Source organism: Ranitomeya variabilis, chromosome 5, assembly GCF_051348905.1.
Source record: "Ranitomeya variabilis isolate aRanVar5 chromosome 5, aRanVar5.hap1, whole genome shotgun sequence".
Lineage (NCBI taxonomy): Eukaryota > Metazoa > Chordata > Amphibia > Anura > Dendrobatidae > Ranitomeya > Ranitomeya variabilis.
Genome location: NC_135236.1, coordinates 436,212,365 through 436,237,472, shown reverse-complemented (window position 1 = coordinate 436,237,472; position 25,108 = coordinate 436,212,365). Strand labels below are relative to the sequence as shown.

At 41.7% G+C, this 25,108-nt stretch overlaps 1 protein-coding gene across 1 annotated transcript in view; it reads right to left on the bottom strand.

The window, feature by feature from the left end:
- The window catches only part of ZDHHC17 (zDHHC palmitoyltransferase 17), a 58,569-nt gene that overhangs the window by 2,238 nt on the left and 31,223 nt on the right, over positions 1 to 25,108 (bottom strand). Inside the window, exons 9-16 of the mRNA XM_077265338.1 lie at positions 20,491 to 20,633; positions 11,653 to 11,753; positions 8,880 to 9,004; positions 7,474 to 7,536; positions 7,169 to 7,262; positions 6,376 to 6,459; positions 2,852 to 3,009; positions 1,196 to 1,290 (exon numbers count right to left, since the gene is read on the bottom strand). Coding sequence (XP_077121453.1) covers positions 1,196 to 1,290; positions 2,852 to 3,009; positions 6,376 to 6,459; positions 7,169 to 7,262; positions 7,474 to 7,536; positions 8,880 to 9,004; positions 11,653 to 11,753; positions 20,491 to 20,633 — 863 coding nt within the window. The remainder of the gene's footprint in view (positions 1 to 1,195; positions 1,291 to 2,851; positions 3,010 to 6,375; positions 6,460 to 7,168; positions 7,263 to 7,473; positions 7,537 to 8,879; positions 9,005 to 11,652; positions 11,754 to 20,490; positions 20,634 to 25,108) is intronic.

Sequence of the window (25,108 nt, the reverse complement as noted above, 5' to 3'; positions counted from 1 at the left end):
TTAAGGTTTTATGTGGGGGCAGGGGGATTTAGAACTTCTGCTTCTTGACAGGAAAAAACTGCCTCAATTGCAGACAATTTTTTTAATAAATATCAAGGTTGGCCTGCGACTTTGTCCAAGCTATACAGCTATACATTTTTGCCCTCTGTGTATTTGAGTCAGATATCTCTGCTAGTGTAATCCTTCTAAGCTCGCTCTATGTAGAAACAGGAAATCTATTTTCCCTGTAGGAGTTATAAGTCGCTGCAAAAGTCCCTGGCGGGGGTGAGGAGAGAGCAGCTGGGTCTAAAGTTGAAGTGGGGAATGATTCAAGCAGGGACAAGAGACTTCCTGTTTCTACATAGAGCAGGGAAAAAAATAATTAGCTGGGTAGAAAGGCAAAATGAGTAAGTTTATGTACAGAGTGCTATATAATATGATAGCAATACACAGGAGTAAAAAAATCTATGATGGGAGTGCTTCTTTAAGATACGCACTAAATGATCTGTACAGGCTTCCATTTTTCTTGGCAGCACGATTCCTGTATTCATAGGATGATATGCAATGTGCTGCTGAGAACAATGATTGAATTAACATTTTCCCCGTACGTCGGGTGATCGGCAGCTTGTTTAGATTATCTTCAAATGAGAGTTCGTAAGAGTTTCCCTACTGTCTGTTGTCTCTTCAGAGAGGAAGAGGACTAGAACTCTAGTGCCACCTACTTCCAATAGGTGGCGCTAGAGTTCTAGTCCTCTTCCTCTCTGAAGAGACAATTTGCATATTTCCCAGAGGAGCATTGCAGCTTTAAGTCTCCTCCCCTCGACATGCTTATCATGTCACTCTCCGCAAGGAGGAACAATTCTTCTTGGATCCTACTGTCTGTTATATGTTGACAACAATCTCTTCTCTACAGTTCAGTCTTCACTTCCTTATTTATCGAATGAATATTTTCGCCATTTTATTCAGATCTTTTTGCTTTTTAAACGCAACCTGTATAAAAATGACTTTAGGTGAATTCCGTTCCCAAAATTCTTTTTTGGCATCTTTCAGGAGTTCTTGTATTTTGTTAGCAAATAGCACGAGATCCCAGTATATACAAGATCCTATAAATCTGATGGTTTGAAACACCCACAATAGAAATATTTCTCATATTCTGGACTTTCAGAGCTGCCTGAATGTAGGACAACCTGGAAGAAAGGAGGAAACCGCTGCTTACTTGAAAGGGCTTTCAATTGAAGTGGTCGTGACTTTGAAGTGTTTGTACCTTCTTGCATTCATTCGCTCATTTGTAGTAATTCCCAAACATGATATCTGTGAACAGCAGTTACACATTAATGTCTTGTTATTATACACTGCAGAAAATACTATTTTGAATGTATAATCTAATAGGCACTCAATCGTTGGTTAGTTGAACTTCAGATTTATTTGCAACTACAAACAGGAGGAAACAGAGGCTGAGAAAATAAAAGGGAGAAGTGAGTAGGTTTGGTCAATGTTTACAGGAGAAAGAAGAAGTAAGAAACAAGAAGGTGAGCGGGAGGAGTATTATTAGGTCAGAATGCACAGCTATAGGATCAGAGTACAACACATTCATTTCTTGTTTTAGAACTAGACTTTTTATATAATGCATTTTACAACAGTTCATTGAATTAAACTATTACATTCTATATTTAATAAAACAAAATATTTATATGTAGTTACCTAATTCAGCAAATCTTATGTAAAGATTGCATTATGTCCATAGAGAAAGGATCATGGACACACATTATTAACAGATTATAATTAAAAGCAGGTGTCAGTATTCATCTGTATCCAAAGGATAGATGTAATAACATAGGAAATGACTTGTTAATCTAAAAATATTAAAATAATATAAATTGGTCCCATTTTGACTGGCTAGAACACTACTTTACTCTACAAAAATAAATGGAAATTGCAAACTAGAAAGAACAAACTGCTTCCACATCCAACACATTTCTCAGAGTTAAAGGGGTTGACCAGGCTTGAGGCTTAACTCTGCAGTCACTATGTGGCTGCAGACTTGTGAATCCTCACAGCCCGCACAGTGCGTGCTGTCAAGGTTCTCTGGTGTTGGGAATGGGCAGTTATGTTACCCCAAGTATGCGATTTGCATATGTTCGGACACAGACGTATCTAGCCTCGCTCTGTATATTGGTACTGAGCATTCTTGCAGCAATGTGCCTGTCTGCTCCCGGCGCTTGCTCTGGAGAATCCTGACAGCGAACTCACTACGCGCTACAGTCTGCAGACAAGGAGTGCATGCAGACGAACACCAGGACTGGACACCCCTTTAAGCAGTCATCTCACATATCTGACCAGGAAACATAAAAAGCATTAGGGAACATCCACATTGGCTATTTCTACTGCTCCACAAAATCTGTACCAAAAAGGGGAAGCTGGCAGATAAAAACGCAGATTTACTATGAAACTTCAGGGTAAAACGCACAGTACAGATTGATATGCAATGAATGTCAAATCTTTAGCGCCACTCAATTTACACTGAAAGTTCTCTCAGCAGCTTGTGGATGAGATTTCATAAATCAAAGCTGGGATTGTAACAGGAAATCCACAGCCTGACCCATGTGCCTGTACCCTTAAAACTTTTGATTCCAAAGTTTGCTATACATGGCAATCTATTTTTCTTGATTTTTTCTTCCTGTATTATCAACGAGGTCTGTAAATGGTCTGCTGAGGGATGTCTTGAGGAAAGCAAATTTAGAACGCAAAGATTATATCTGGGAATAAGTGGTGACAGAGGTAGATGGTAGCAGCTTATACGTTCTATTGAATCATCATTATACTGCGTTTGCTCTGCAAAATCAGGACCAATAACTAATGTGAATATCCTTACCTGGTACATCTGACACATCAATAACACAGCGACCCACATTAAGTGAAACACACTGTTGAGGAACATCCAGAACATCCAGGGTGAACAGGTGGCAATCTGGGTTACATATGTCCAGAATCCATCTTTACTGTATGTAGTGTCACAGTGTATTCCCCAATCTAGAAAAGCAAAATCGTCAATATGGCACTTTGCTGGAACAAACGTGCAAGCTCCAGTTTTATGTATCTTTTAGCACATCATTAGAATATTTCTTAAGATATCAGTGGTTATACAATGGATTTCCACCAATCTGTTGTGTGTCACCCAAGTGCCTTGCCTTTTCAATTTTGATTTGGGGGAGGGAGGAAGGAGTACACATGTTCTTTGCATTCCAAAACACAGATGTTCAGAGCTATAGAATCGAGTGGGGCAGTTTTCAATGACCCTTTATTTTGGCAAATGAAGGAGATCTCTTCTTAATGTCTTACTGTGTTTCACGTTGCTACGGTAGTCAGGGCCTTTATTTTAATGTGACTTTGTATGAATATATTGGCAGCAGTAGGAACTGTGGGGCCGCAGCAGCAGATCTGATAACTAGTGGTCAGTTACGACATAACTGACAATAGAGAAAAACAAAATGTACCACTTCTTTCTCAATGGTTTACATACATAGTGCTCAGGGAGCAGTGGGGGTGTAATTTAAGCAGAAAATGGCAGTACTACTGCATTCCATCTGGTACTCCTAGAAGTCACTGAGAAATCTTGGTCCTGGTTGAGAGATACTAGGTATTGCCATACCCAAATATCCAGCTTAGGTCGGTAATTACTTGCATCTTTGTCTGCTAACCTCTAACCCTGGCCCAAAAATTCAAGTCTACACATATTTCACAATAATGCCTCATTTAGATGTCCACTCAGTATTGTGCAAAAAGAAAGTGAGGAAAAAATGCTGCAAAGTAATAATGTTTAAGAAAAAAAAAAAGTGTTACTTTATTTTTCTCAATTAACAATACGCAAAGTGAAATACCATCAGGGAGGCATCGGATTGGAATCGAATTTATGACTCCAAACATACAGTCAATGTAATTAAGAATAAAGAATAACAAGAAGTCCTGGAAGTGATGATATCACCTCAACAGAGTCCTGATCTCAACATCATCAAGTCTGTGTGGGATTACATGAAGAGACAGAAGGAACTGCAGAAACTTATATCCACAAGATCTGTGGTTGGTTCTCCAAGATGTTTGGAACAACCTCCCAGGAAGTGTACCTAGAAGAAAGGACTCTTATGTTGCTATAAAAGCAAAGAGTAGTCGCACCAAATATTGATCTGATTTAGAATTTTTTTTGGCTATTCATTTTGCTAACTGATAAAAAATAAACTATTAACACTTCTATTTTTTTAAAGCACTCGTGCTTTGTAGCATGGTTTCCACATCTGCTTAAAACGTATGCACAGTACTGTGTGTTCCATCAGTGAAAACCACGGATAGAACACACAATTATGTGGCTGTTCACATACCTGAGTTTTCGCAAACCAAGCAGTTTGCAAAGAGAAAAAAAAAACACATTCCTTTTTGCTTTTATTCTCATAGCCAATTCTCCAATGCAAGTCTGTGTGTGTTAAAAACGCAAACTGCACTCTGATGAGATCTTAGTGTTGTCCGATTGTCATGCATGTCTGGTAGCAGGCAAAAACTGATACATGGAACAAACAGCTAAAAATCTGATCGGGCACACTGAGGGCTTTTTTTTGTGCATATTAGAAAATATACTGTGGTCTGAATGAGTGTAAATGGTAAACTGCAGTAAAAAAATATTTGAATTATACAGTGCCTAAAAGTAATATTCAACCCCCTGCAGATTTAGCAGGTTTAATAAGATGCAAATAAGTTAGAGCCTTCAAACTTCAAACAAGAGCAGGATTTATTAACAGATGCATAAATCTTACAAACCAAAAAGTTTTGTTGCTCAGTTAAATTTTTATAAATTTTAAACATAAAAGTGTGGGTCAATTATTATTCAACCCCTAGGTTTAATATTTTGTGGAATAACCTTTGTTTGCAATTACAGCTAATAATCGTCTTTTATAAGACCTGATCAGGCCGGCACAGGTCTCTGGAGTTATCTTGGCCCACTCCTCCATGCAGATCTTCTCCAAGTTATCTAGGTTCTTTGGGTGTCTCATGTGGACTTTAATCTTGAGCTCCTTCCACAAGTTTTCAATTGGGTTAAGGTTAGGAGACTGACTAGGCCACTGCAACACCTTGATTTTTTGCCTCTTGAACCAGGCCTTGGTTTTCTTGGCTGTGTGCTTTGGGTCATTGTCTTGTTGGAAGATGAAATGACGACCCATCTTAAGATCCTTGATGGAGGAGCGGAGGTTCTTGGCCAAAATCTCCAGGTAGGCCGTGCTATCCATCTTCCCATGGATGCAGAAAAGATGGCCAGGCCCCTTGGCTGAGAAACAGCCCCACAGCATGATGCTGCCACCACCATGCTTGACTGTAGGGATGGTATTCTTGGGGTCGTATGCAGTGCCATCCAGTCTCCAAACGTCACGTGTGTGGTTGGCACCAAAGATCTCGATCTTGGTCTCATCAGACCAGAGAACCTTGAACCAGTCAGTCTCAGAGTCCTCCAAGTGATCATGAGCAAACTGTAGACGAGCCTTGACATGACGCTTTGAAAGTAAAGGTACCTTACGGGCTCGTCTGGAACGGAGACCATTGCGGTGGAGTACGTTACTTATGGTATTGACTGAAACCAATGTCCCCACTGCCATGAGATCTTCCCGGAGCTCCTTCCTTGTTGTCCTTGGGTTAGCCTTGACTCTTCGGACAAGCCTGGCCTCGGCACGGGAGGAAACTTTCAAAGGCTGTCCAGGCCGTGGAAGGCTAACAGTAGTTCCATAAGCCTTCCACTTCCGGATGATGCTCCCAACAGTGGAGACAGGTAGGCCCAACTCCTTGGAAAGGGTTTTGTACCCCTTGCCAGCCTTGTGACCCTCCACGATCTTGTCTCTGATGGCCTTGGAATGCTCCTTTGTCTTTCCCATGTTGACCATGTTTGAGTGCTGTTCACAAGTTTGGGGAGGGTCTTAATTAGTCAGAAAAGGCTGGAAAAAGAGATAATTAATCCAAACATGTGAAGCTCATTGTTCTTTGTGCCTGAACTACTTCTTAATACTTTAGGGGAACCAAACAGAATTCTGGTGGGTTGAAGGGTTGAATAATAAATGACCCTCTGAAAAGACTTTTCACAATTTAAAAAAAAAAATAAACAAAGAAATAACATTCTTTTTTGCTGCAGTGCATTTCACACTTCCAGGCTGATCTACAGTCCAAATGTCACAATGCCAAGTTAATTCCAAATGTGTAAACCTGCTAAATCTGCAGGGGGTTGAATACTACTTGTAGGCACTGTATTGTTAAAAATAAAAAAAATCATCATCAGTCTCAAACCATAATCAACTAAAATGATAAAAGGTGTCAACCACTTTGTTAGCCCAAATAATTTAATTAAAAACAGAAATGTATACTTACAGGAAATGCAGCCATAAATCATCCAACAGATCATGCACAGTAAGAAGAAGAGGTACCCCATGAAATAGCGATGGTTTCCTGCACCTAAACAGGTTCACACCAAGATGTTAGATCACTATCCTATGGACACAGCGGTTACTTTTCAAAAGTTTTGATTGCATTAAACTAGTCAATACACAGCGAGAATGGTTTTCTGAAATAAAGAACATTTTTTCAGCCGAACAACCAATGTCTACAACATCTACTATATAATTGTCTAATTCGGTCTGTAACGGAAATCCCACGTCGCTGATTGGTTGCACCAGCTGCCAGTGACCAATCAGCAACAGGCACAGTTCTGTCAGTCACAGTGCCATGTAGTTCAGTCATGCTTACTGAATAAGTTCTGTCAGTGACACATAGTTCAGTCACGTTTACTGAACAAGTTCTGTCAGTGACACGTAGTTCAGTCACATTTACTGAACAAGTTCTGTCAGTCACAGTGCCACGCACAAATATATTATAGTGTCGATGTACTTCTTTCGTCCGATGATTTATTTAAACACAGTTAGATATTCATGTAATGGTTTACATATTTTGATGATCTGTTTAATAATTTCATTCAGTTGTATTAAGTTCTATGAGCAATAAAATTTAATGATAATGTATATATTTTACCCGGAAAATCCTGTGTATTCATTGCATTATTCTTAAATCTTCGTAAATAAACTCCATACATATTCTAGAACACCCGATGCGTTAGAATCGGGCCACCATCCAGTAATATATAAGTGTACTGTATTCTACAACATACCTACACAGTTGCCAACCCAAGGACAGTGGTGGTCAAACTTTGCTATGCAACGATTGCAGATCCCGCAGTGTTTAGACCTGACTGGTTTTCTGATCTGTGAATAGGATGACAGAAAGCATCACTTTTAGAAGCTTTTCAATAAATGGAAATCTTCCGATTTTTCTAACTACAGGAGGCTGTAAACAAGACTTCTTATAGGGATGGCACTTATCCCATTATTGTGTACTTCCCCTAAATGTGACTCGTTTCCATTCTCTAATGCTTTTTTCTAGCGAGGCTGAGACTTTCTTTTCTCACATACTCACCAAACAGGTACTGCAGAATATGCTCAGATCCAGGCTGCCGGTTTCAGCAAGCTCAACAATTGTCTAATAATGAGAAAATACCAAACATTTAATGCAAGCACCATTTCACTACAAAATAAAACACCTTAAATCAACAAAAATACCTAAAATTATTCAGTAAAAGTTCCATCTTACTTTTAATAATGGAAGAAGGACTCTGCTCTTGTATGAAAGAACCTCACTTAGTAGGAGAAATGTTTACTACAATAGCCTATTTGTGGTGAGAGGCTTCAGGTGCATGGAGCCATAGGCACAGTGTGCCGCCACATAGTCCTCCTCATAATGCTGTATTAAGGGTTTATTAAAGCTATACAATACAGCATCCAGGAGTCTGCCATTATTTTTTTCCTGTTGGATTCATTTTGACACTGGATAACCCCTTCATGAAATCAGATGTACAGACATATGTACTATAAACCACCATAGAAGTCTATGGGTGTCTTATTACTGCTTGATAAAGGTCTTATATTGTATAAAGCCATAATATGCCCAATAACCCTAGTGCTAAAAGGGGTTCACCAGCCTTAGGCTACAAGTCTGCAGTCACTGAATCCTTGTGAATCCTCACATCCTGTGCACTGCATGCTATGTGTATTCTCCAGTGCCGGGAGCGGTGGGTAAGCGACTGCACGCATGTCATTTGCATACATACGGTCATGTGCCGACTAGACGTGTCTGCCCTTGATAAACAAGTGAACTGAGCAAAGCTGGAGAAGTCTAGTAGGAATGTGGCCGGAAGTATGCAAACTGCATACTTTTTGTCACGTCTGCCCACTCCTGGTGCCAGTAAATCCTCATAGTGTAGCCAAAGGCCAGACAGCGCCTTTAACAAGATGAATCTGAGGCATTTAGCAGTCATCAAGAAACACAACCAATTTCTTGAGAAGATATGTTTTTTATTTCTAACTGTGGTCTTATATAATTATCCTCTCAAGCCAGCACTGGCAATGATGTAATGTACATTTCTGCAAAAGATTGATCCAACATTGTACAGGTAATCAGCTGCTTACGCATTTCATGGGATCAATTAGTCAAAAAAATGCAATGACTGCAAGCACTAAAGCCTTAAAATGCCAGAGAGGGAGTTTATGTGGGTAGGATTTTTTATGATAATCTCCCTGCATGAATAAAAGTGCGTTTTTTTGTTATTTTTAGGTACTGGACAGTTCGGTCTGCTTGATATCATATGTAGTAAAATTTGCAGTCCCATACTGCAACCACTCAGTCATCAAACAAGTAAGAACAGCTTTCACTTGGCAGCTGTAAATGACAACCAGATGTGGAGAAGGGTTTAAAAGAACTTGGAATAGTTCCATATTTGCAGTCAGGGGCTCATTCATGCAAGACCAAGCTACATTTCAATTTACCTTTTTCTTTTGTTCCTCCGTGGCCTTGATAATGCCTGGATCAGATTTCCAGGATTTCCCAAAATTGTAAAACAGTGCAACACTGTTCGCCAAAAATGGAAGATGGATGAAGAGAAAGTTCAGATGTGCTTCAAATTAAGGAAAAGCACCAAAGTGACAGGCACAACTAAAACATTCATTTGTTTTTACGGATGGAGAGACCGATAATCTAGAAACCGCATACACTGAAGCCCTGGTGTGGGTCAGGGGTGAGATGAACAGACTACACTTTCTGAATAGCAGCGAATCAATCATGAGATCTGAAAAGCAGACAAAACAGCGATGAGAAAATTCAAGACTCGTGGTCAGACGACAATCATGGGATGAAAGCGTAAATTCCATACATTTCTGCAGAACAAGCTACCCCTATGAATTGTTACATGCCAAACAACTACACTGCCAAGATTCTAGCATTATGTTGGTTTGACTTTGGAAAATGCAAATTTTGTAATATTTTACTTAACTCGTTGAGGCCATGCATTTACATAGTATGTATCAAGTGCTAGAAAAATACAGTGCAGGTAGAAGCATCCATATGACGGCCCCAGGTCAGCAATGTGTGTGTGTGCCTAAAAGGCTGCCTTCGGATTTAACACGGACAGATAATACATTGCAATCAGTGGCATAGTGTGGGGTTAGAATTTTGTGCCCAAGGCAACCGCCTCTAAGGGGCACAACATTTAAAAAAAAAAAAAAAGAAAACACAAAAGTAGCATCTCTAGCACCAAAGATCTGGACAGTGCACATACCCCGGACATCAGGCTGGGTACCCTGGATCCTCAAGTGATTGCCTCTATGAGCTCTGTATTAACATCAACATGATACGGACACATTTGGATCCATAGGCTCCCTGGCCTGACACTGCCACCGTTCTACAAGAGGTCAGCGTCCAAGTACGATGGCGCCACTGCAGTGTGCTGCCTGTGCTGGCCCTGCTCTATGTGCAGGGAAGGAGAGGACTCAGTGACTCGGATTAAGGGAGTAATACATTTATTTATTGTGGCAGGTGACACATATCCCCTTTAAAAGTTATTCATACTTTCTAAAGGGGGCACAATACTTGCCTTACAGTGAGTACTGGCAATTCATGTAAAGTGCTGCAGAAATAGAAACTAAATTATTATTATTAATGCCACTGCAGTATATTATATAAGCGATCATATGATTGCATGTTTAGGTCTCTAGTATAACTAAAAAAAGGGGGATGGAAAAAAAAAAAAAAAAGTATTTAAAAAAAATTTCAACCCAAATAAAACCATCTTGCTACTGTGCCATGACAATGTCCTTATGGGGTTAAAACTCAAGTTTTCTTTTTTCTTTAGAATAAATAATTCAGAATAAAAAAAATAAATAGATCAATAAATAGTTGGGAAACTGGTTCCACACTAAAAGTGTGAGCAAAGAACCAGAGCCACTTGAAAAATAAATCCCATGTGGGGGCAAATTCTTTACAGCTTGTTAGTAACCTGTTCAGTTATAAAATATGGTAGGCGTCCCATCAGGAATAAATAACAAAAAAAGGGAAGAAAAAGAAAAGGGACAGTGAATGCTGTAAGGCGACATAAAAGACCACCTTAAATTTATCAGGGAAGTACATCTGACACGTTTTTTTTTAGTCTAAAACATTTGCAGCTCTTCCAAAAAAATAGTGAGACTACCCCGTTAATATCCGATTTAACAGTTTGGCAATTAACACCCTATACATGGAGCAGCATGGCGTAAAAACCATGACGTCCAACGTTCCATTCTTTTCCTCAATGAGCAGTTAGACCATGGTTACCTCTCACTAAGCTCCTAAGAACGGAAGCAGAATTAAAGCTACCCATATGTAGCTAAAGGAAATGAATGCAGAGGAGGTCCAGGCAAACAAGTCACCTATGATTCACCCACAACACATGTCTAGACAGACGTCATCATTTAACTATGTGCTGCCTTCATGGTCTTCAGCCAGATGTAAGAGAAATGAAGGAAAGCAAGTAGACTTTAACCGCTGAATGCCATGAGTCAGCAGATGACATGAAATCAGAGGAACACACAGCGGAGGAAACAGGAGGGATTGGAGATGGCTGCAGGAACAACATGTCATCATCGCAGACACAGGGGCCGTGCGAGATCGATCCTGCCTGACTTTATCTGGAAAACATCTGCACTATGGAAAAAATGTATTATGAATGATGGGTATAAAAGACAAAAAAATTGCTCCAACCACCAAATTAATGACAATTTATGAGTAATATGGATAAGCATACTATTCTATTGCACTAAACTTTGTCTAGTCTACATAAATGTCAGTAGTGATGAGTCGATATACTTGTTACTCGAGATTTCTCGAGCACGCTCGGGTGTCCTCCGAGTATTTTTTAATGCTTGGAGATTTAGTTTTCTTCGCCGCAGCTGAATGATTTACATCTGTTAGCCAGCTTGATTACATGTGGGGATTCCCTAGCAACCAGGCAACCCCCACATGTACTCAGCCTGGCTAACAGCCGTAAATCATTCAGCTGCGGCGATGAAAACTAAATCTCTGAGCACTAACAAATACTCGGAGGACCCCCAAGCGTGCTCGAGAAATCTCGAGTAATGAGTATATTCGCTCATCACTGGTCATTAGATCCGGCATGTAGCACTATTTGCTATACAATGAAGCTCAACAAAAGAGGGGCAGAAAAGTAGACGTTTAGAGGCATTCAGTCTGCCAAACAAGCCACTGCTACTGGACTATGAGAAAGGATATCATTCCAAAACCAGAAGAACCAGGTGACATACATCCAAAACTTGGTTGCCAGATATATCCCAAGTGGTAGAGCGCTATGCATTGAGTGATCAAAGAAAGACCTGCAAAAAAGAAAAAATAATAATATTAATAAAAGTAAATCTATATTCGATCATGTACACAATAATTCAGGGGAAAAAAAGCCCTTTCCCAACAATCTACGACAAGCAAAAAAATCTGTGCAACTACGGTCATCAGATTAGAAAGGAAGGCAAAATTATAGATGTTAAATTTGGGAGTACATGTGATCATACACACACATATTACATACCGGTATACATGATGCATCTCTTTACATAGCCTACATTGCTTTTATACAGAAGAAAAAAAAAAAACACATGCCACCCCCGCAGATGCTAAAAGGTCACTTTTTTGGTATATGTCCAGTGAAAATGGACCCAATGGAAATGATTGATGTGCTGCAGCTTTCTGAGCAAGCATGGCTCAGAAACATGATGTGAACAGAGCGGAGGTGCACTATAAGGCCATGGTCACACATTCAGTATTTGGTCAGTATTTGGTCAGTATTTGGTCAGTATTTTGTAAGCCAAAACCAGGAGTGGAACAATCAGAAGCATAATAGAAACACATCACCACTTCTGTATTTATCACCCACTCCTGGTTTGGGCTTACACGTACTGAGGTAAAATACTGACCAAATACTGAAGGTGTGCATGTGGCCTAAGTCTACGTTCACACTAGCGTTCGGCGCCGCAGCGTCGTCGCATGCGCCCCTATATTTAACATGGGGGCGCATGGACATGCGTTGTGCTGCGTTTTGCGACGCATGCGTTTTTTTGGCCGCAAGTGTTGGGCGCAGAGAACGCAGCAAGTTGCATTTTTTTGGCGTCCAACTTTCGGCGAAAAAGGACGCATGCGTTGCAAAACGCAGCGTTTTAGCGTGCGTTTTGTTGCGTTTTTGTTTGCGTTGTGCGTTGCGTCGCCGACGCAGCGGCGCACAACGCAAATGTGAACGTAGCCTTAGGCATCCAAGCGAAGGCAAGATTTCATACTATACACACAGAAGTTTCCACCATTTCTGAGAGTTCAGGTAGCACACGTTTGGAATATTTTCCAATATAAGCCACTCTAAGCTTAAAGGGAACCTGTCACCCCCAAAATGGAAGGTGAGCTAAGCCCACTGGCATCAGGGGCTTATCTACAGCATTCTGGAATGCTGCAGATAAGCCCCGATGTATCATGAAAGATGAGAAAAACAGGTTAGATTATACTCACCCAGGGGCGGTCCCGCTGCGATCCTGTTCTGGTCCGATGGGCGTCGCGGTCCGCTCCGGCGCCTCCTATCTTCATCAGATGACGTCCTCCTCTTGTCTTCACGCTGCGGCTCCGGCGTACTCTGTCTGCCATGTTGAGGGCAGAGCAAATACTGCAGTGCTCAGGTGCTGGGCCTCTCTGACCTTTCCCGGAGCCTGCAGTACTTTGCTCTACCCTCAACAGGGCAGATAAAGTATGCCTGCGCCGGAGCCGCAGCGTGAAGACCAGAAGAGGACGTAATCTGATGAAGATAGGAGGCCCCGGACCGGACAGTGACACCCACCAGACCAGAACCGGACCGGGACCGCCCCTGGGTGAGTATAATCTAACCTCTTTTTCTCATCTTTTAAGATACATCGGAGGCTTATCTCCAGCATTACAGAATGCTGTAGATAAGCCCCTGATGCTGGTGGGCTTAGCTCACCTTCCATTTTGGGGGTGACAGGTTCCCTTTAAAAAAGGCACACCAGAACAGCAGTGTTTACCTAGGAAAACACAATGCTAAAAAAGTATTTTTTTTATTATTTTTCCTTTTTTTGCAGCAAATCTGTAAAAAATTTAAGTAGCCCTTTAAATTTGTAGGTCTTCCCTCAAATCAAAAAAGCTACATGTTGCCATATATATACGATGACCTAATACCAGCTCCACCTATGGGTAATACAGGAATGTAGGCAGACATTGACCACGTTGCGTAATCTGCATACACGTACACATTCCAGCAATGTCTTCATCTTTGGACACACAGCAGATATGAAGTTATGATTACAGCAAGTGAACCTTCACTAAACACTTATGAGAACACAATGTACCAGGCTAAACATTTTTTTGCCATCTTGGCTTACTGGCAGTTTGCCACATTGATATTAATTACACACATTTCTGACCGGCCTGGACAAATCTCACCCCGTTTTGGAGCCATAATTTGAGAATGATAGTTTGTCATGAGGTGGAGGTCTCCTTTAGGTCTCGCTCACATAACACGGCTGAGTGCGATGTGATGCCTTGTAGGACAGCACTCGGCCCAGTGTGATGCTATGGGGCAGGGCACATCTGCAATTATTTTCTCATGCGGATTCATGCTATGGGTGGCTCCGATGCTCGGGTCACACACACCCATACAAGTCTATGGGGGCGTGCAAAGCATCAGACTGCACTCGGATGGCATCCCTGAGCAGTCCGTATACACCGAGACAGGCAACGGAGCAGATGGAGAAATTACTTTCCCCGTCTCCACTGCAGTTGTTCTGTAATCGTCTCATGCGAGAGGATCGGAGAGAGAGCGCTGACTTGGAGCCGGGGGTCTTTAGCATATCGCATCTGATGCTATACGCTAGTTTGACTGCAGCCTTAGGCAGTGTGCCCACGTTGCGTTTTTTATGCATTTCTGCCACGCTTTTTGCCACAGCGGAAACACATAAAAACGCTTAAAAACCGCATACCCATACAATCCTATGGGATTCCGCAGCTGCTGTGCCCATGCTGCAGATTTTCCCGCTGCGGAATCACATAGCGGTAAAATCCGCAGCATCTTCATTATTTCTAAAGAATCACAGAGATTCTGCAGCCATAGGATTGCATTGAAACGCTCACTTTACATATGTGGCTATGCCCACTGTGCGTAAAGTGAGCCCCATGTGTAGATGGTACCCGGGTCTGGAGGAGAGGAGACTCTCCTTCAGGCCCTGGGATCCATATTTCTGTAAAAAAAAAAAAAGAATAAAAATAAAAATATGGATATACTTACCTTTTTTGTTTTTCTTAAATTTGTGTGAAGATTGTCCAGTGAAAGGGCTAAGCAAAATTAGGCATACATGGAAATAATAAGTGTTGGACAATTTTTTTCCTCCCATTCTTCCAAGAGCCATGACTTTTGTAGTTTTCTACACAGCTGTATGAGGACTTGTTTTTTGCTTTATATCTTTATAAAATACTAGCTATTGAGCCCGTTGTGCACCCAGGTGGTGAGCAATTTTATTGGTTCATTTCGGTCTGCAAATTCACATACACCGTGTCTTCAACAAAAAAGGCGTGGAGATCACTGTACGCGCACGCGCTGAATCTGGCGGCGTTTTATTGAATGTACTACAACGTCAGCATAGCAGTGAGCACGCCATTTTCCCTATACCCGTGCACTGCTAGGTTTACTTGAAGCGCTCATCAAAGTTTTCATCCTCTTAATATATTGCAGTAATCATATTACATAGCACTGCGTACTTACAATTGCTCAATTTGCCTTTCTACCCAGTTAATTCTTCTCTTTTCTCTACCTAGTATGTGGAAACAGGAAGTATCTGTTTCTACATTTAATATTCCCCTCCAAATCCAGACCCAGCTGCTCCCTCCCCGTCAGGGACTTTTGCAGCGACTCTTGACTCATACAGGAAAAAGATGTCCTGTATCTATACAGAGCTTAGAAGGATTCAGCTAGTCAGTTTTTAATCACATGAGGTCATAGACCTAATGGAAAACAAAAGCATTATCTAGGTAGAAAGGCAAAATGAGCAATTGTAAGAACACCGTGCTGTATAATATGATGACTGTAATATATTAAGACGATATACATTTTGATGGGAGGAGAGCTTCTTTAAAGACCTAGGTTTAGCTATGATAAGTGCTAAATAAGGGATGTCCTTGAGAAAGCTCTGCTTTACAAATACATTTAGCCCATGCCATTACTGTAGAAAGACAAATGGAGAGCACATACAAAAACTTATAAAAGGATTTATAGCAGCTAGGCAAAAATGTACAAAACTGAATATGAGGGTCTACATTTTAACATTCTGATCAGACAGTATGGAGCACACTGCCACGTCATGGCGAACCATAGTGGGTCCCTAACTTTAAAGGCAAAGAACTATGTGCAAACCACCGCCGAGGCTACACCACACCAGCAGCAGGGGGAGCTAGGTTTCTCACTACCCATAGCGCAAGGCATGCGCCCACAGCTCCGGGTTACATCACTCCACAGGCACAGCACCAATGCAACAATGGCCGCCTCACAGCACCAACACCAAGTTCAAAAACTCAACTTCCACATGGTCTCAGATTAAAAGCAGAGAGCAAAAATCGGTTGCACCCCTCTTGCAGTCTCCCGCTAATTTAAAAACAACTGGGCCAAATGAGGTGCTGGTCCAAGTATTAAAAAAAAAAAAAAAGGGACAGACCATGCAATATAAACTAGCTGTGGAAACAGTGGGTCTGCACAGCCAAAACTTATACAATGATCTTTTGCAGAAAAGCTAAAATTGACATAACCTGAACATGAGTGGTGGTGGAACCTAGAATCATGGGAACTCTGCCTTGTAGCACGGGTGCTGTGGGTTGTCTGGGTCAGTCTCCCTGCTGCTGCGGCATCACTCTAGCGGAGGTCAGCGCATGGTCAGGGTCCCTCTAAGGTTCACTGTGACGTGGCAGTGGGTTTCATACTGTCTGATCAGAGTTCTTCTAAGAACCTCATGTTCAGTTTTGGCCATTTTTGCTTAGCTGCGATGGATCATTGTATATGTTTTGGATGTGCGCTCCATGGCTTTTTCTATAGTTAGGACATATTTAGCCCATTAAAGTGGAGAGCAGAAACAGCTAGGAAAATACAGAACCTTGGGGCATAAACGGCTGAATCCTTTTCGGCCATTTCCCTGTATACAGAGTATTCAAGTACAAAAATAATGTATGCTTTGGGAACATAGTGATGCATAATTGTATATATAAGCAAAACTTATATTTTACTAATGGTCAGAGTAGTATGGCACACATGATTTATACGCTGCCAATGCACCATCTACTATATAATTGTCTAACGGGAACTTCCTTCTGTCTGTCTGTCTGTCACGGATATTCATTGGTCGCGGCCTCGGTCTGTCATGGAAATCCAAGTCGCTGATTGGTCGTGGCAAAACGGCCACAACCAATCAGCGACGGGCACAGTCCGGCGCCAAAATGGCCGCTCCTTACTCCCCGCAGTCAGTGCTCGGTCCATACTCCCCTCCAGTCAGCGCTCACACAGGGTTAATGGCAGTGGTAGCAGACCGCGTTATGCCACAGGTAACGCACTCCGTTACCGCTGCTATTAACCCTGTGTGTTCCCAACTTTTTACTATTGATGCTGCCTATGCAGCATCAATAGTAAAAAAACGTAATGTTAAAAATAATTAAAAAAACCCAAAAAACCTGCTATTCTCACCCTCCATAGTCCGCCGAGCCGCACGCGGCTGCCGCCATCTTCCGTTCCCAGAGATGCATTGCGAAATTACCCAGAAGACTTAGCGGTCTTCTGGGTAATTTCGCAATGCATCTCTGGGAACGGAAGATGGCGGCAGCCGCGCGCGCATTGCCAGAGCTTCGGTGGATCCCAGTGGGTGAGTATATAACTATTTTTTATTTTAATTATTTATTTATTTTTTTAACAGGGATATGGTGCCCACACTGCTAAATACTGCGTGGGCTGTGCTATATACTACATGGGCAGTGTGATATACTGCGAGGGCTGTGCGATATACTGCGGGGGCTGTGCGATATACTGCGGGGGCTGTGCGATATACTGCGGGGGCTGTGCGATATACTGCAGGGGCTGTGCGATATACTGCGGGGGCTGTGCGATATACTGCGTAGCTTGTGTTATATACTGCGTAGCTTGTGTTATATACTGCGTAGCTTGTGTTATATACTGCGTGGCCTGTGTTATATACTGCGTGGCCTGTGTTATATACTGCGTGGCCTGTGTTATATACTGCGTGGCCTGTGTTATATACTGCGTGGCCTGTGTTATATACTGCGTGGCCTGTATTAACGCATCAGGTATTCTAGAATATGTATGTATGTATATAGCAGCCACATAGTATATAGCACAGGCCACGTACTATTTGTCTGCTATATACTACATGCCTCCTATATACTACGTGGCCTGTGCTATATACTATGTGGCTGCTATATACATACATACATACATATTCTAGAATACCCGATGCGTTCGAATCGGGCCACCGTCTAGTATATACATATTAGAGGCAAAATTGATCAAATGGTAACAGGGCCATAAGCGAAGTTGTGCGTTTCTAGTTCCTGACAAGCCGCGGCATTTTGAGGCCACAAATCTTACTCCAGTCTTTGACTGGAGTAAGATTAGGGGAGAGGCACATGACACTTGTCAGAGGAGCCTGATTCATTAAGAGACGTGTGCCTTTTAATGAATCGGGAGCATCTGACTCCAGCACGTCCTGTCATCAAGGTAGGTGTGAACATTGCCGGTCTCTATGACTCGGGCCATTGACTTTAAAAACAATGTGAATTTGGTTGAGAGAGGTTGAATAATGGCCAGTTTTGGCTTTTATTGTATTCACACGGATCTCCTGATTATTTCGCTTTTTTTTCTTTGGTTAAATCCACCATATGGTTCTGGAGAGGTGGACCTATATGCTAGCAGCTAATTTTGTTGTTTTTACTGTGAGGCACTGTTCACAGGATCCTCAGGGGGAGAGTCTTCAGGCTGCTCTGCGTAATTACTCGGAACAACAACCCCTCAGTAAAAGATCATAACAATCAGTACTAAATATAAAGCCTCATATCTCTGGACTCCTATGTCAGATACAAAAAGCAAACAAAAATTTTAAAAAAAAATTATCAGGGGAATAGCAAACCAGAAACTGGCCACTTGTCCTGCAGACAATTTTCTTGTAAGATTATATAACATTTAGGGTCTGCGTCAAACTATTTAAGCCAGAATGTTTGTGCGAAACGCCGTCTTGTCTACACTGTGTTCCAAATTATTATGCAAATTGGATTTAAGTGTCATAAAGATTTAATCGTTTTGTTTTTCAAATAAACTCATGAATGGTATTGTGTCTCAGGGCTCAATGGATCACTGAAATCAATCTTAAACACATGTGATATTTAGTTTTCCAGGTGATTCTAATTAAAGGAAAACTACTTAAATATTATGTTCCACATTATTAAGCAGGCAACTGGTTTCAAGCAATATGGGAAATAAAAAGGATCTCTCTGCTGCTGAAAAGTGTTAAATAGTGCAATGCCTTGGACAAGGTTTGAAAACATTAGATATTTCACGAAAACTTAGGAGTGATCATCATACTATGAAGAGATTTATGACTGAAACAGAGTTCATGCAGATAAAGGCATATTGAGGAAGGTTTCTGCCAGACAAATTCATTGAATTAAGAGAGCAGCTGCCAAAATACCATTACAAAGCAGCAAAAAGTTATTTGAAGTTGCTGGTGCCTCTGGAGTCCCTCAAACCTCAAGGTGTAGGATCCTTCAAAGGCTTGCTTTGGTGCATAAACCTACTATTCGGCCACCCCTAAACAGTGATCACAAGCAGAAATGGTTGCAGTGGGCCCAGACATACATGAAGACTATTTTTCAAGCAGTCTTGTTTACTGATGAGTGTCAAGCAACCCCGGATGGTCCAGATGGATGGAGTAGTGGATGGTTGGTGGATAGCCACCATGTCCCAACAAGGCTGCGACATCAGCAAGGAGGTTGAGGAGTCATGTTTTGGTCCAGAACAGCTGGTAGGGCCCTTTAAGGTTCCTGAAGGTGTGAAAATGACCTCTGCAAATTGTATAGAGTTTCTGACTGACAACTTTCTTCCATGGTATAAAAAGCAGAACCGTGCCTTCAGGAGCAGAAGCATCTTCATGCATGACAATACACTATCTCATGCTGTCATGCTGCAAAGAATACATCTGAGTCATTGGCTGCTATGGGCATAAAAGGAGATAAATTCATGGTGTGGCCACCATCTTCCCCTGACCTCAACCCTATAGAGAACCTTTGGATTATCATCAAGCAAAAGATCTATGAGGGTGGGAGGCAGTTCACATCAAAACAGCAGCTCTGGGAGGCTATTCTGACTTCATGCAAACAAATACAAGCAGAAACTCTACAAAAACTCACAAGTTCAATGGATGCAAGAATTATGAAGGTGACATCAAAGAAGGGGTCCTATGTTAACATGTAACTTGGCCTGTTGGGATGTTTTGGAGTTAAATAGCTTTTTTGCTCAGTGAATGTGACCTCCTAATGCCACAATTTCCACAAATGAGCATTTTCAGTTCTTTAAAACATATCAAATGTTTAGAAATTCTACTGTGCCTAATAATTTGGAACAGTGCATTTTGAGTTTTTATTCATTTTAGAGATTATACTGTTATCATTGGGAGGTTTCTTCAATAAAATTCAATGTATACGCTAACGGGTGATGACTTTTATTAGACTGACTGTCATTTGCACCGACCATTTAGGAAAATCAGAGAAAAATGTCATTTGCATAATAATTTGGAACATAGTGTAATTCAGTAGCTGTGCCGTACATGGAGTTTGGAGTCTCTTACTAAATCAGGTGCCTCTGACTTAAGCATACCCCTTCAGCAAGGTTTTGATGTATCAGGGTCTTTGCGCATAGGCAACTGGCCAGACTCCATCTGCCAAAAAAGGGGGCTCATTTTCACATACCTAACCCATTGTAAATATGACCAATCTCAGATTTCACCGTAAAACACGCCTACTTACTTTGATAGAAACTGTACCATTGCCCAAACTCCACCGTACATGAGTCCTTTAATTAACCAGGAATCAATATCAAGATCAGCAATAAATCCAACCAACCAAATCACCAGGAATGGCGTGCCTAGCATCACTTTTTGACGAAATTCCTGCAAAAAATAAAACAGCAGATCAAACCGGTCAATAATTTATTCAACATATCTAGAAACTAAAATATACTTGTTTGTGATGTGATGGTTGGAAGCTAAGATAATAAATTATAGATAACCTTGTAATAATCCGGGATCCAGCTAGGCGTATCGCTGACTCCAAACAAAACTAGAATGTGCGCAAATGGCTAAAACAAATAAATCCCAACACATATTTCCGCGAAAGGCGTCATTAATGAGAGACAAGAGAAGGAAATGTTCTAAAATAAATAAGCAATGCTTACCCCTCAGTGATCCCAGCCAGGCCTGCATTAAGGACTTCTGAAGTTTATCAGTAAAGTGACTGCTGCAGCCAATCACTGGTCTTAGTGGTCATGTGCTGTACATGCAAATGTTACCACTAAGACCAGTAATTGGCTGCAGACGCCAAATCAGTGATGAACAGGGGAACATCACTGAAAGTGCTGGAGTAGTGGCAAATTCAATTGGTAGAAGTAATGCTTGTTGTATTTAAGAATATTCCCTACTAGGCCAAAAAAAAAAAAAAATGTAGTAAAAGCCTAGAAAATCCCTTTGAATGGGTGCCTATCATTTTAGCAAACCTGTGACATGCCATAGTAATATGTGGAAATATTCATCTGTGGGGATACAGTGTCGAGACAATACAAATATCATTAAAAGGGATCCAGTCATGTAAAAAAAAAAAATGCTATAAACCAGCAGATATGGGTTAATAGTGTTCTAAAGCCATTCAGCCACCGTACTGAAATCCCGGCTACCAGGAGGAAATTAACTTTACTCTTCCCGGCAGCCTCAGGCTTTCAGTCAGAGAGGTGTGCCCCTCACATAGTGAGCAGTGACTGATCACACTCCGACACTGACATCCAGCTTTGCAGTGACGCACTACTGAGCCAGCTGTCAGTCAGTGCTGGAGTGTGGTTACAGCCACCGCTCACCATGTACTGAACTGTGGCTGAAGTCGGAGGAATTAAGTTAAAGGGAACCTGTCACCCCCCTGGCGGTTTTAACTGAAAGAGCCACCTTGTGCAGCACTAATGCTGCATTCTGTCAAGGTGGCTCTTCTTTTTGTGGTCCCTTCCAACGCTGCAATATTACTACTTCTTATAACTTGCGTGCCATACCTTTAGTCTGTCCGGGGGGGGCACATCTTTTCCTCCGGACACAACCGCCTCCCAGCCATCACTCAGCCGCTCCATGCGCCGGCACCTCTGCCTTCAGTAACGTACCCGGCACCTGCGCTGTGCTTTGCTTTTTAGGGCAAATGGCACATGCCGGAAAAAGGAAAGCACAGCGCAGGCGCCGGGTACGTTACTGAAGGTAGAGGAGGCGGCACCCGGCGCCCGGAGGGGCTGAGTGATGGCTGGGAGGCGGTTGTGTCCGGTGAAAAAGATGTGCCCCCCGGACAGACTAAAGGTATGGCGCGCAAATTATAAAAAAAAAGTAATATTGCAGCGTTGGAAGGGACCACAAAAAGAAGAGCCACCTTCACAGAATGCAGCATTAGTGCTGCACAAGGTGGCTTTTAGTTAAAACTGCCGGGGGGAAGGGGGGGTTTGGGGGTGACCGGTTCCCCTTTACGTTTCTACCAGTAGCCAGGTTTAGTACGTACACTATTAACCTGCAGATTAATCCTATATCTGCATGTTAATAGCGATTTTTGACATGACAAATTCTCTTTAAAATGAAGGGGAAGGAGCTGAGCACTGTGTCAATTAGTTTTTGTTGAAGAACACAATTACAGCCCTCAAAGGAAGCCAGGTCACGTTGCACTTGCAGTCTGATCTGTGGACAGCCTGGTATAGAGCAGGAAAAGCTGAGCAGAATGATATATACACACACACACGGTCAAAATTGTTAGTACCCTTCGTTTAAGGACAGAAAAACCCACAATGGTCACAGAAATAACTTGAATCTGACAAAAGTAATAATAAAAGATCTATGACAATGAACAAATGAAAGTCAGACACTGCTTTTCAACCATGCTTCCACAGAATTTAAAAAAAAAACAACTCATGAAATCAGCCTGGACAGAAATGATGGTACTCCTGAAAAAAATGTGACAAAAGGGACATGTTAAATCACGGCGTGTCCACTAACTAGCATCACAGGTGTCTACAATCTTGGAATCAGTGAGTGGGCCTGTATATAGGGCTACAGATCCTCACTGTGCTGTTTGGTGACATGGTGTGTATCACACTCAACATGGACCAGAAGAAGCAAAGGAAAGAGTTCTCTCAGGAGATTAGAAAGAAAATTAAAGACAAACATGTTAAAGGTAAAAGTTATAAGACCATCTCCAAGCAGCTTGATGTTCCTGTGACTACAGTTGCACATATTATTCAGAAATTTAAGATCCATGGGACTTTAGGAAACTTCCCTGGACGTGGCAGCAGGAGGAAAATTTATGACAAATCAAAAAGATGGATAATACGAATGGTAACAAAAGAGCTGAGAAAAAGTTCTAAATAGATTAAAGGTGAACTTCAAGCTCAAGGAACATCAGTGTCAGATCGCACCATCCGTCGTTGTATGAGCCGAAGGGGAATTCATTAGAGACTAACAAGGAGGACACCATTATTGAAAAAAAAAATCATTAAAAGCCAGACTGGAATTTGCTAAACTCCATGTTGACAAGCTACAAAGCTTCTGGGAGAATGTCCTATGGACAGATGAGACAAAAATGGAACTTTTTGGCAAGGCACATCAGCTCTATGTTCACAGATGGAAAAATGAAGCATATCAAGAAAAGAACACTGTCCCTACTGTGAAACATGAAGGAAGCTGTGTTATGTTCTGGGGCTGCTTTGCTACATCTGGCACAGTGTGTCTAGAATCTGTGCAGGGTACAATGAAATCTCAAGACTATCAAGGGATTCTAGATAGAAACGTGCTGCCCAGTGTCAGAAAGCTTGGTCTCAGTCGCATTTCATGGGTCTTGCAACAGGATAATGACCCAAAACACACAGCTAAAAACACCCAAGAATGGCTAAGAGGAAAACATTGGACTATTCTGAAATGGCCTTCTATGAGCCCTGACCTAAATCCTATTGAGCATCTTTGGAAAGAGCAGAAACATGCCGTCTGGAAAAGGCAACCTTCAAACACGAGACAACTGGAGCAGTTTGCTCTTGAGGAGTGGGACAAAATACCTGTCAAGAGGAGCAGAAGTCTCATTGATAGCTACAAGAATTGTTTGATTGCAGTGATTGCCTCAAAAAGGTTGTGCAACAAAATATTAAGCTAAGGGTACCATCATTTCTGTCCAGGCCTATTTCAGGCGTTTTATTTTTTTTTTTATTCTGTGGAAGCATGGCTGAAAAGCAGTGTCTGACTTTCATTTGTTCATTTTCATAGATCTTTTATTATTACTTTTGTGAGATTCAAGTTATTTCTGTGACCGTTGTGGGTTTTTCTGTCATTAAACGAGGGGTACCAACAATTTTGACCACACGTGTAGGTTTGTTGGAAAAGATACACTATAAGGCCGGCGTCACACTATCATTATATGGTCAGTATTTTACATCAGTATTTGTAAGCCAAAACCAGGAGTGGAACAATTAGAGGAAAAGTATAATAGAAACATATCACCACTTCTGCATTTATCACCCACTCCTGGTTTTGGCTTACAAATACTGATGTAAAATACTGACCAAATACTGCTAGTGTGACGGCAGCCTTACTTGTATATTATCCATTGAAATCTCAGGTGTGTGAATAAAAGTATAAGAGTCCAGTGGGCGGTCCTAATCAGTTACTGAAAGCCATCTCTGCACGCAGGGTTATACAGGGAAGACTGTGAATCATGGTCTAGGACTGCCCACTGAATTGCAAATCCTATATGAATAAATTTGCATGTAAACACTAGAGATTTCAGCAATGTTTTACTGAAAGACTTCAAAAAGTGTATAGCAATCTGATCATCTCCTGCTCTAAAACATCCCACTAGCAAAGGATATACCAGTTTCCAACGAAAACAAATGCCCTTAAAACAACCTTCTTCCTAACAAAAAATAAAATGAAATCACAAAAACGCATAGTAAAGTTACCCTTTTCACAGGCTTCCTCAAATTCACAGACCCCTCCTTATGGAGCTTCTTCTACAGAGTGTGCTTGGGAAGTCTGACACTTTCCCCGCTCAGGCCTCATCCATGTAAATGTAGGGGGAGTGTCCGACTACTATGGGTATGTGTCCACGGTCAGGAAACGCTGCGTGTTTGACCCTGCGCAGAGCCTCAGCGTCAAACACGCAGCGTCCAGATGTTCCAGCATAGTGCAGGGGATTTCATGAAATCCCGTCTCCACTATGCGGTAAAACAAGCAGGCGGCAGAAACGGAGATGCGGAGTGCTGAAACAACGCAAGAACAACGCAGGTGACCTGCCAGTGACCTCAGGTGCAGATTTTACCTGCATAAAATCCTGATGCAATCCTGAATATGGACACATACCCTAAGGC